A 10,934-nucleotide genomic window follows, 5' to 3' on the forward strand; every position below is an offset into this window, starting at 1 on the left:
AAACGTCGTCACTTCTGCGATTTTTCTCTTTCCTCGAAGAATCACAGACTTCGCAGAGGAACCGAAAGGCTCTCTACAAATTTTAATTTTACTGTTCCAAAACACCTAAAGAAGCTTATCAAGACCTTGGCAAACATTTTCATGATGAAGTTTAGTCGTAGGGAAGGTGATTTCACGTGTAGACCACCTACAACTTACAAGGTTAGACATACCTCAAAAAAGCCTACATTTTTGCTTATTCATTTGATATTTGAAGGACGGGCATTTTTCCTTGTTTTTGGACTGCCTTTCGAGAGTTTTTTATAGTAACGATTAATATCCTTTCGTGGGCGATTGTTGTTAACTTTAGAGACGAATCAATTCAGAAATAAGAGAAAATTTTGCTTTCTCGAGTGTCTTTCTTGATCTTGACGAGTCTCCATTAAGATGGCGGCGCCGGCCGGCGGTCAAATCTTTTTATTCGAATGCAGTCTTTAGGATTTATTCTTAGTCGATAGTAATAAAAAAGAAACTGTTGTTAGTCGATTTTTTTATACTTTAGGGAAGAATCGATCCAGAAATATAAGTTACCGATTTTTTTATCTCAGTAGTTTTACTGTCAAGATGGCGGGATGACTTGTTCAAATCCATGATATCGCAGATCTTTTGAACAGAATTGAATTGTTTCGCCAAAAAAGTGTCTTTGGAAGTACGATTTTGTTTTTTTAAATGTTTTTTTAATGTTTTTTTTTTTTTTTTGCTCCTAAATACTGTAAATGATACCATTGAGAATTTTTGAAAATGCTTCATTGAAGATCGATAACCGGTTTGACTTGTTGGTCTAGAACCTGGGAAGCTATGCACCAGTCATTTGACATCCCCCGCACCCCCCCTGAGGCATACCCGGGGACTTCACTTTTTCCCTCAGTGAAAGGTAATGAAAGCCCCGCCCCATGGGAAAATAAAAGTGAAGTCCCCGCGTCATCTTTTGAGCAGTTAATCTTAATGTCAACTGCCAGGATATTTCATATCTTTTGCAGCAGAAATGTGTTTACCGACAAAGAAATAGATTTAAATGTTCAATAATTATTCCATGTAGTACCAGCTTATTTGCTTCCCTTTTTGTTTGTCTTTTTCTTTTTCTGTCTTTTTCTCTATCATAGAGAATGGAAAAGCCATTTTCCCATCGATGGCTTAGAAAAACATAAATATTATATGCGATGAAAATCTTTGGTTGGGCTTTACGAATTTGCAACGTCCCCTGTGATTGGTTAGGTTTAGGGGCAGGGTTAGGGAAAGGTCATTGTTTTCTATTGTTCTACACATGTGTGCCCTCCAATAGGATCACATCTTGCTAATTCGTGAAGGACAACCCAAAATCTTCCCGTCTTCATCTTCATTATGACTACGTAAACACACACGAGGTGCTCACTCTGTCCCAGTCCCCAAAACGGAAAAGTGCAGTCCCCGGTCAGTCCCTGGGTTGCAGCCAAAGCTGTGAATTGAAGCGCTTTCCCCAACCATCAGGAAACCAAATACATGTGAAAATAGGGTGAAATCCCTGCTATGCCCCCGGGTATGCCTCAGGGGGGGTGCGGGGGATGTCTAACGACTGGTGCATTACTAAAACAAGGAACGACCTGAAACCACCTGAAACCATCTTGAAACCACCTGAAACCACCTGAGACCATCTTGAAACCACCTGAAACCACCTGAAACCATCTTGAAACCATCACCTGAAACGAGCCAAAAAATCGAATCTCCATTGAGTTTGTCGTCCAGTTTGTGTATTTTTATTATTGGCTTTTATCAATCGATCAAGTGTTTGTTTTCGTTCGAAGGTATGTTACGTTACTGCATGGTAGAATGCCATATAGTCACCCATACGTATAGTCTCCCATAGAAGTATTCCATACATATACCTCACCACTTCCTTGCCATGATTACCTGTTCCTAGCTATGATCAACCGTCCCTACCTATGATCTACTCTTCCTAGCTATGATCAACCGTCCTTAGCTATCATAAACTGTCCCTAGCTATTATCAGCATTCTCTGCTAATGGTTTCCTGTACCTATATATAGATTAACTTTCCCTATGTACATTTATTTCAATAAAGTTAGTCACCTGAAAAGCTATAAAGCTGAGGCCAACCAGGATTATGGGTAGATTCATTTTACATGTTCAAACGCTTGATAACTGTTCATGGACTTGCGAATCTTTTACCAGTTACAGTCTCACCTCTTCTGAGCATCATCGAGCTGCAGTTTGTATTAACAAAGCTTTGTATATATATGCTTTTTTGATATGGAAAGTTTCCCATGATGCTCAGTGATCTCAGCTTTCTAGGTTTTTGATGACTAACTTTATTGAAAAAAGTGTATATAGATACTTTAATTAACTTAAAAACTTGCAGGCAACATGGCTGAATTACGTTAAGCAGGGACATATCCAGGATTTGTCATAGGAGGGGGGGGGGGGGGGGGGGGGGGGCAGGGGGCGTGGGGGTCACAACATACCAAATTGTCACTATGGCATCATATTACATACTGCATCATGGTGAGACTTTTTTATCTTGGGTTTTGAAAGGGGGTCATGGGCACCTCTGAACCCTCCTAGCTAGGCCTATGTTTTAGTTTCACAAATTTACACATTAAAGTATGTAAAAAATGTTCAAATTGTAATCATAGCTAAGGACAGTAGTCTGTTGATGGCAGTTAGGGACGGCTGTTCATAGCTAGGAACAGGTAATCATAGCAAGGAAGTGGTGAGGTATAAGTATGTTAACTTCTATGGGAGACTATATACGTATGGGCGACTATATGGCATTCTATCATGCTGTACATACCTTCCAATGAAAACAAAGTACTCGATCGATCGATAAAAAACAATAAAATACACCAACTGGACGACAAACTCGATGGAGATTTAATGTTATGGCTGGTTTCAGGTGGTTCCAAGATGGTTTCAGGTGGTTTTAGGTGGTTTCAGGTGGTTTTAGGTGGTTTCAAGTGGTTTTAGGCTGTTCCAGGTGGTTTCAGGTCGTTCCTTGTTTTAGTAACTACCCTAGAACCAGATTTGCCACATAGTCCGGTTAGAACTTGCTACCAGCACTCAAAATCAAGCTGTAATCAAATCGTTATCTAGCTTTGTAGGAAGTCTTTGACAAGCATTTCATCTAGAAAAAAAATCATTCTTTTACTAAGCACACTTAAGAAAATTTCTGTGCATTCCAATTTTGATCTTAAGAATTTGTGAACTGCCAATACTCCATTTTACAGTTCCATTCAGTGACCATGAATAATAGTTGCCTAGCCGAGGCTGGAGTTACCCTGCATGATAAACTGTAGTTTTACTATGCGCGGAAACTCCAGCCTCGGCTAGGAACTATTATTTGTGGTCACTGAATGGAACTGTAAAATGGAGTATTTGTGAACTGTCAATTTGTGAGCCGAAAGCTCAGAATAAATTCATAAAAAATTGAAGAAGAAAAAGAAGACTCATCCTTATAATTTCTGTACTGTTTTCACAACATTCCATAGGCAAATCCTCTTGAAAACTTAAACTTTGTATTTTCCAACAATGTTATTGAAACCCCTTGATTGACGTTTTGTTGTGATAGAAACAATCGCTAGAAGGTGTGTGTGATTGAGAAAGGCTGTAATTATCCCAGTAAATAGAATATATAAATAAATAAACAATAATAACTTGAACTAGAGAGGCAGATAAGAAAGGTCTGTTCTGTGTTGGAACCTGCTCACGTCTTACATCCGCTTTTGGGGTAGAGAGAAGTAGCTAAATGACATTAGTCACTAAGGGTATGATTAATTAAATGTACAATAAACCCTGGGGGGGGGGGGGGTACTCCTATATTTGCTATACGGGTATGTGCCGCCCTATAAGGTATGGTTTTTGGGCTTTTGGGTCTGAGGTAGGGTATCATTTTTTGACATTTTGTCTGGGATAGGGTATCATTTTAGTCTGGGATAGGGTTCTGGTCGTTTTTGTCTGGCGAATAGGCTATGCTTTCTGCCGACCAAAAACAATAAAAACGTTAGTAAATATTGATTGCAATCGATTGTAAAACCGTATTTTCTGTCATTTAGTCTGGGATAGGGTATACAATTCTTAGTTTTAGTCTTGGGTAGGGTATGTAAAATCAAAATTTTAGGTCTGGGATAGGGTCAGGGTTTTGAGGTCCTGGCGGCACACCCCTACCCAAGTTGGGGTGGTAGTACACCCCCCCCCCCCCCCCGGGCAATAGACCCTTTGACCATGCCATTGGCATAATATTTTCCCATTTCAGACCATGTGTCATTCCTAGAATATAATTTCTTTGTTGAACAGTTGCACATGAGAAGACACATGATGAATATGAACTCAAGCAAAGCTTTTTATTTTCAAGAGATTGACATGACTGGTTTCAAATAGGAAAACATTACGCAAGCCGAAATGTTTCATTTAATTGAAATTGGTGAATATATAAATTGAGTTGAAAGAGAATAAAAGGTGCCTTGAAAATGCATGTTGTTCTAAAGTAAAAACCTTTAATTTTTTTTAATAACAGGTATTGATCGTCTTCATCTTCATATTAAAGTTGCTGCAAGCTGCTAATGGAAGTTCATGTCGATACGATGAAGTGCTTCATTGCAAGAATAGTAATTTCAGCGATTGTAGCTGCATCAAATGCCTTGATTGCCCACCTGGAGAAGGGCTATATCCACAATGTGGGTCTATTGCATTAAGGAGAAGCACAACCATGCAATGCATACCTTGCAAAAGGGGGACATTTTCAGACCAAAGCGATTTTGGAGCATGTCATCCCTGCCATTTTTGTGCAACTGTTGGACAACAGACCCTAAGAGAATGTACGACAATACAAAATGCCATATGCAAGAAAGGGTCTTGTATGGATGGGTTTCAGTGGAGTTCTATAATTGAAAGGTGTGAACAAGTACCTATTACCCCAAGGAAGGAAAAGAAAACCAGCCCTCAACCCACAACAAGACCATCAACTCATGTACAGCCAACACTAGCATCCTCTAATGCATCCAGCAATGAGGATTCAGGTTCAAATGAACCTGTCACCAAACCTACCCCAATAATAAGAACATCACTCAGAACCCCACAGCCAACCGCTGAACATAAGAGCAATTGGATTAGAATTACATCTTCTATTTTTGGTAAGAGGGACAGTTCACAGTTTACCAATTATTTTTCAGCTTTTGAATAGATTATTGCTTCTCATACTCATGAATATTTAATGAGGAGAAAACAAAGCAAATCACTACTATACTGTGACGGTGGTTTGGATATGTGTTCTTAATTTGCATTAAATTTCGGAAAAACTTTTTATTTGATTTTCTCCAAGAAATATTCATTAGTTTGAGAAGTAATATCAAACACTTGAGAGAGTTGAATATATACTTCCTCCGATTTCCAAACACCTCAAAGTCAGTTAAAAAAACTCGGCTGCGCCTCCTTTTTTCAACTCACTTTTCAGTGTTTGGAAATCGGAGGAAGAACTCTCTCGCATGTTTGAAATATTACTTAAAGTAGTGTGGGTGAAGCATTATCGGGATTGGACTTTGGACATAGTGGAAGTACTGACCAGTACACAATATGTACTCATTGATCTAATGATCATGAGTATAGATAAAGATATCCACACAGTGGAAGTACTGACCAGTACACAATATGTACTCATTGATCTAATGATCATGAGTATAGATAAAGATATCCACAGAGTGGAAGTACTGACCAGTACACAATATGTACTCATTGATCAAATGATCATGAGTATAGATAAAGATATCCACAGTAGAGTGGAAGTACTGACCAGTACACAATATGTACTCATTGATCAAATGATCATGAGTATAGATAAAGATATCCACAGTAGAGTGGAAGTACTGACCAGTACACAATATGTACTCATTGATCTAATGATCATGAGTATAGATAAAGATATCCACAGTAGAGTGGAAGTACTGACCAGTACACAATATGTACTCATTGATCTAATGATCATGAGTATAGATAAAGATATCCACAGAGTGGAAGTACTGACCAGTACACAATATGTACTCATTGATCAAATGATCATGAGTATAGATAAAGATATCCACAGTAGAGTGGAAGTACTGACCAGTACACAATATGTACTCATTGATCTAATGATCATGAGTATAGATAAAGATATCCACAGTAGAGTGGAAGTACTGACCAGTACACAATATGTACTCATTGATCAAATGATCATGAGTATAGATAAAGATATCCACAGAGTGGAAGTACTGACCAGTACACAATATGTACTCATTGATCTAATGATCATGAGTATAGATAAAGATATCCACAGTAGAGTGGAAGTACTGACCAGTACACAATATGTACTCATTGATCTAATGATCATGAGTATATGTGACAGAGTCAAAAGACACTATTTTGGACAGTAATTATTTAGACATTGTAGTGTTGGTGGATTTACCCACCCCACCCCTGTTAGGTTTGCAAGCGTGCGAGTGCGCATGTGTGTAATAAAGAGACGAGCATCAAAGCACATGGTTTAGTGTAGTTGATTATTATTTAGAAAATACACCACATTTGGCGACGAGGATCACCACAAAGATAATCTTAGATATAGATTGATCGTTTTAAGACAACATGGCCAGATTTTTATCTGAATTAGGTGGCTTGGAGCCATTTGATTGCACGGACTCGGCTGGTCTTGATGCCCGATGGCAAAGATGGCTACGTGCATTTGAGCTGTTTGCTACGGGCAAGGGAGTCGCTGACCCGGAACAGAAGAAAGCACTACTTCTACACACTGCTGGAATGAATGTACAGGATATTTATTTCACCTTGATGGAGGAAACGAATGATGAAGCGAGTGTTTATACTCTAGCGACTAGAGCATTGAATAATTACTTCAAACCTCAGGCAAATGTGCCGTACGAGAGACTTTGTTTTCGCGAAATGAGTCAACTTCCTAATGAAACTGTGGATCAGTTTATCACCAGACTGCGACAGAAGGCCCAAACCTGCGAATTCGGAGAAAATACAGCAGTGGACGAGCAAATAAGGGATCAAGTCATTAGCAAGTGCTCATCGCACAATCTTCGTTTGAAGCTACTCCAAAAGGGCCGAGGATTGACCCTCGCACAGTTAAAAGAGATTGCTCGAGCTATGGAACAGTCAGAGAGGCAAGCCCGTGCTATAGAAGGGAAATCAGAGGAAGTCAATAAGGTGACTGTTGAGACAAACTATGTACAGCGGGACCAAAGGAGAGATGGAAGAAAGGGTCAGATCACCTGCTTCTCGTGTGGACGTGAAGGACACAGGTCCAAAGACCCTAAATGCCCAGCTATTGGTAAGCAGTGCAGGAAGTGCCAAGGAACTGGACATTTCGAGAGAGTGTGTAGGACCCAGCCAAGTGAGCGAAACAAAGGTGGGAGACAACATGTAAGGCAAGTTGAATATGATGATGATGACCAAGGACCAGGTAAAGATAAATATGCATTTAGTATTCATGGTAGCTCCGATGGTACAGTTAATGGTCGAGTAATGGTTCAAGTGGGAGGAATACCAATTGAAATGATCATTGACTCTGGTGCTAGTTGTAATGTTGTTGACAGGAAGTTGTGGGAACACCTGAAAGATAGCAAGATTCAATGTACCTCCACCCGTAGTCCACAGAACCTCTTTCCATATGGGAGTAAAGAACCTCTGACAGTTGCTGGGAAGTTTACAGCCCAAGTGTCCATCGGGGAAAGACTTGCAAGTGGTGTTGACTTCATTGTGATTGAAGGAGAGGGTCCAGCACTCCTTGGTCGGGATACAGCAATATTGCTTGGAGTGTTAAAGCTGGGACCAGAAATCAATGCCCTTAACATGTCTTTAGATGGGTCCCAGGGACAGTCTAGTATTCTGGATAAACATCCAAATTGTTGTGAAGGTATTGGAAAGTTGAAGGATTTCCAACTAAAGATCCCCATAGACCCAGAGGTCACACCAGTGGCCCAAAAAATGCGTCGAGTACCCTACCACCTGCGGGATAAACTGAGCCAAAAGCTTGATGAGCTAGTGGAACTTGATATCATAGAGAGGGTTGAGGGTCCAAGTTCCTGGGTATCCCCAGTAGTAGTTGTTACAAAATCCACAGGGGATATCAGACTCTGTGTTGATATGCGGCAGGCAAACATGGCTGTGAAGCGCGAGAGGTACCCTATACCTACCATTGATGAAGTCATCCAAGACATGACACAAAGCAAAGTGTTTAGTAAATTGGATCTTAAGTCAGCCTACCATCAAATTGAGTTAGCTCCACAATCGAGGGATATTACTACATTCTCAACCCACCAAGGCCTATACCGCTACAAACGCCTCATGTTTGGGATCAGCTGTGCCCCGGAAATGTATCAGAGAGTTCTCCAGCAAGTCCTGCAAGGATGTGATGGTGCTCAGAATATTATTGATGATGTCATTGTGCATGCATCAACAGAAGAGGAGCATGATAGAAGAGTCGCAGAGGTAGTTAAGGTGCTAGCAGAAAGGGGATTAACATTCAACCGTGCCAAGTGTCAATTCAAAATGCCAAAGATAGAATTCCTGGGTCATGTATTGTCAGAAAGAGGAATTGGACCAGCAGATGAAAAGGTGAGAGCAGTTGCTGAGGCTAGAGAGCCTACAAATGCCGCAGAAGTACGGAGTTTCCTAGGACTGGTGAACTTCACTGCACGGTTCATCCCAGACCTAGCTACCATCTCTGCACCCTTGAGAAAGCTTACAAAGGCACAAGAGCCATTTCAATGGGGTCCAGAGCAGAGTAGAGCATTCAAGGAGTTGAAGAGGAGACTCACCAATGCAGAGACCCTGGGATACTTTGACCAAAGTGCACCCACCAAAGTGATTGCAGATGCCAGTCCGGTCGGATTGGGAGCTGTTCTGGTACAGGAACAAGCAGGAGAACTCAGAGTAATTAGTTATGCCAGCCGCAGTTTAAGTGACACTGAGAAGAGATATTCACAGACGGAGAAAGAGGCCTTGGCCATAGTCTGGTCATGCGAGAGGTTCCATGCCTACATCTTTGGTGCTGATTTTGAACTGTGGACAGACCACAAGCCACTAGAGTGTATTTTTACACCAAAGTCAAAGACCTGTGCAAGGATTGAGAGATGGCTCCTAAGACTGCAGCCCTACACATACACTGTTAAGTACATCCCTGGCCCAAGCAACATCGCTGATTCACTGTCACGACTTCTGTCCCCATCATCAGTTACTGGCTCAGATGATACCACCGAACATTATATTAGGTTTGTAGCTCGGGAGGCGACCCCATGTGCCTTGACCACACGCGAGATGGAAAGAGTGTCAGAACATGATCCAGAGTTGATGTGCATCAGGGAGTGTCTGCTTAATGGAAGATGGGATGACATCAAATTTAAAGAGTACCTGCCAGTGCAGAATGAGTTAGGAGCGGTTGGTCAACTTGTGTTGAGAGGAGCAAGGATTGTAGTGCCCAAACAACTCCGAGGTCAAGTACTAGAGCTAGCCCATGAAGGCCATCCAGGTATTGTAGCCATGAAGCAACGACTCAGGTCTAAAGTCTGGTGGCCGGGACTAGACAAGGAAGTTGAAAAGCACTGCAAAGAATGTTATGGGTGTCAGTTGGTTAGCCAACCTCACAAACCCGAGCCCATGACCCGCACTGAGTTGCCCTCTGCTCCATGGGAGCACTTAGCTGCTGACCTGTTGGGTCCATTACCCTCTGGTGACTACCTGTTTGTCGTGGTGGATTACTACAGTAGATTCTTTGAGATAGATTTCACCAAATCCATAACTTCCGAGAAGATCATATCACTCCTGGACCAAGCATTTGTTACTCATGGCCTACCACTGTCATTAAGAACAGACAATGGAACACAGTTTGTAAGTGAGCAGTTCGAGGAGTATTTGCGTGAGAATGGCATTGAACATAGGAGAACCACTCCTCTCTGGCCCCAGGCCAATGGAGAAGTTGAGCGTCAGAATCGCAGTATCCTGAAGAGGTTACGCATTGCTCAAGTGGAACGAAGGGACTGGAGAGGAGAGATGAACAAGTTTCTGATAATGCACCGTAGCACACCACACAGCACAACAGGAATAAGCCCTTCACAGCTTCTATATGGGCGGAACATTCGCACAAAACTACCCCAACTGACTGAAACCAGTTGGGACTATGAGGTGAGAGATAGAGACAGTGAATGGAAAGAGAAGGGGAAACAGTACGCAGACGCCAAGAGGAGAGCACAAGACAGTCAGATCCAGGAGGGTGATCAAGTGCTGGTCAAACAGGAGAGACAGAACAAGCTATCTACACCATTCAAACCATCACCATTCACAGTGATTCAGAAGCAAGGAAACAGTGTTCTCATTGGTGATGGAAGATCTCAGTATCACAGGAATGTCACCCATTTAAAGAAATTCTACGGCAGCAGAGAAAATGTGCCTGAACCCAGGACCACAACCTCAGAGCTTGATGAGATTGACCCCTGCTTTGATGATCAACCTCCTGGAGGAACTTTCAAGGCGACCACAGCAGTAGGAATGTCACCTACCCAAGCCAGCCAGGTTGACCATCCGGGTCAACCCTGCAATCCTAACCTTCAAGCTACTCGACCTACTCGTGCAAGGATGCTACCTGCAAGGTTTGATGACTATGTACTGGGCTATGTTGGGCCTATAACTTTTGTCTGACTGTGAGCTTGCTAAAGCTTATGATGTTTAAATGTTATGACAGTTAAAGACTTTGGGCATCTTAGTTTATTGTTGTTTTGCTCAATCATGTGTGAACTCATGTTTTAAAAAAAGGGAGAGATGTAGTGTTGGTGGATTTACCCACCCCACCCCTGTTAGGTTTGCAAGCGTGCGAGTGCGCATGTGTGTAATAAAGAGACGAGCATCAAAGCACATGGT

The 10,934-nt window shown here is 41.7% G+C and overlaps 1 protein-coding gene across 1 annotated transcript; it reads left to right on the forward strand.

Moving 5' to 3' along the window:
• The first annotated feature begins 66 nt into the window (after window positions 1–66).
• LOC116290168 (uncharacterized) lies at window positions 67–6,540 on the forward strand. The gene is made up of 2 exons (XM_031697162.2): window positions 67–201; window positions 4,546–6,540. The coding sequence occupies exon 2, from the start codon at window positions 5,513–5,515 to the stop codon at window positions 6,434–6,436; it is 924 nt and encodes a 307-aa protein (XP_031553022.2). The 5' UTR covers window positions 67–201; window positions 4,546–5,512; the 3' UTR covers window positions 6,437–6,540.
• The last annotated feature ends 4,394 nt before the right edge of the window (window positions 6,541–10,934 follow it).

This window comes from Actinia tenebrosa, unplaced genomic scaffold (genome assembly GCF_029948245.1).
Source record: "Actinia tenebrosa isolate PJP-AT-01 unplaced genomic scaffold, QUT_ActTen_1.0 PGA_scaffold9__36_contigs__length_13948895, whole genome shotgun sequence".
NCBI classification, from domain to species: domain Eukaryota; kingdom Metazoa; phylum Cnidaria; class Anthozoa; order Actiniaria; family Actiniidae; genus Actinia; species Actinia tenebrosa.

Excerpts from the sequence above, each read along its gene's own strand:
- LOC116290168 (XM_031697162.2), top strand. The coding sequence starts at position 5,513 with ATGTTTGAAATATTACTTAAAGTAGTGTGGGTGAAGCATTATCGGGAT.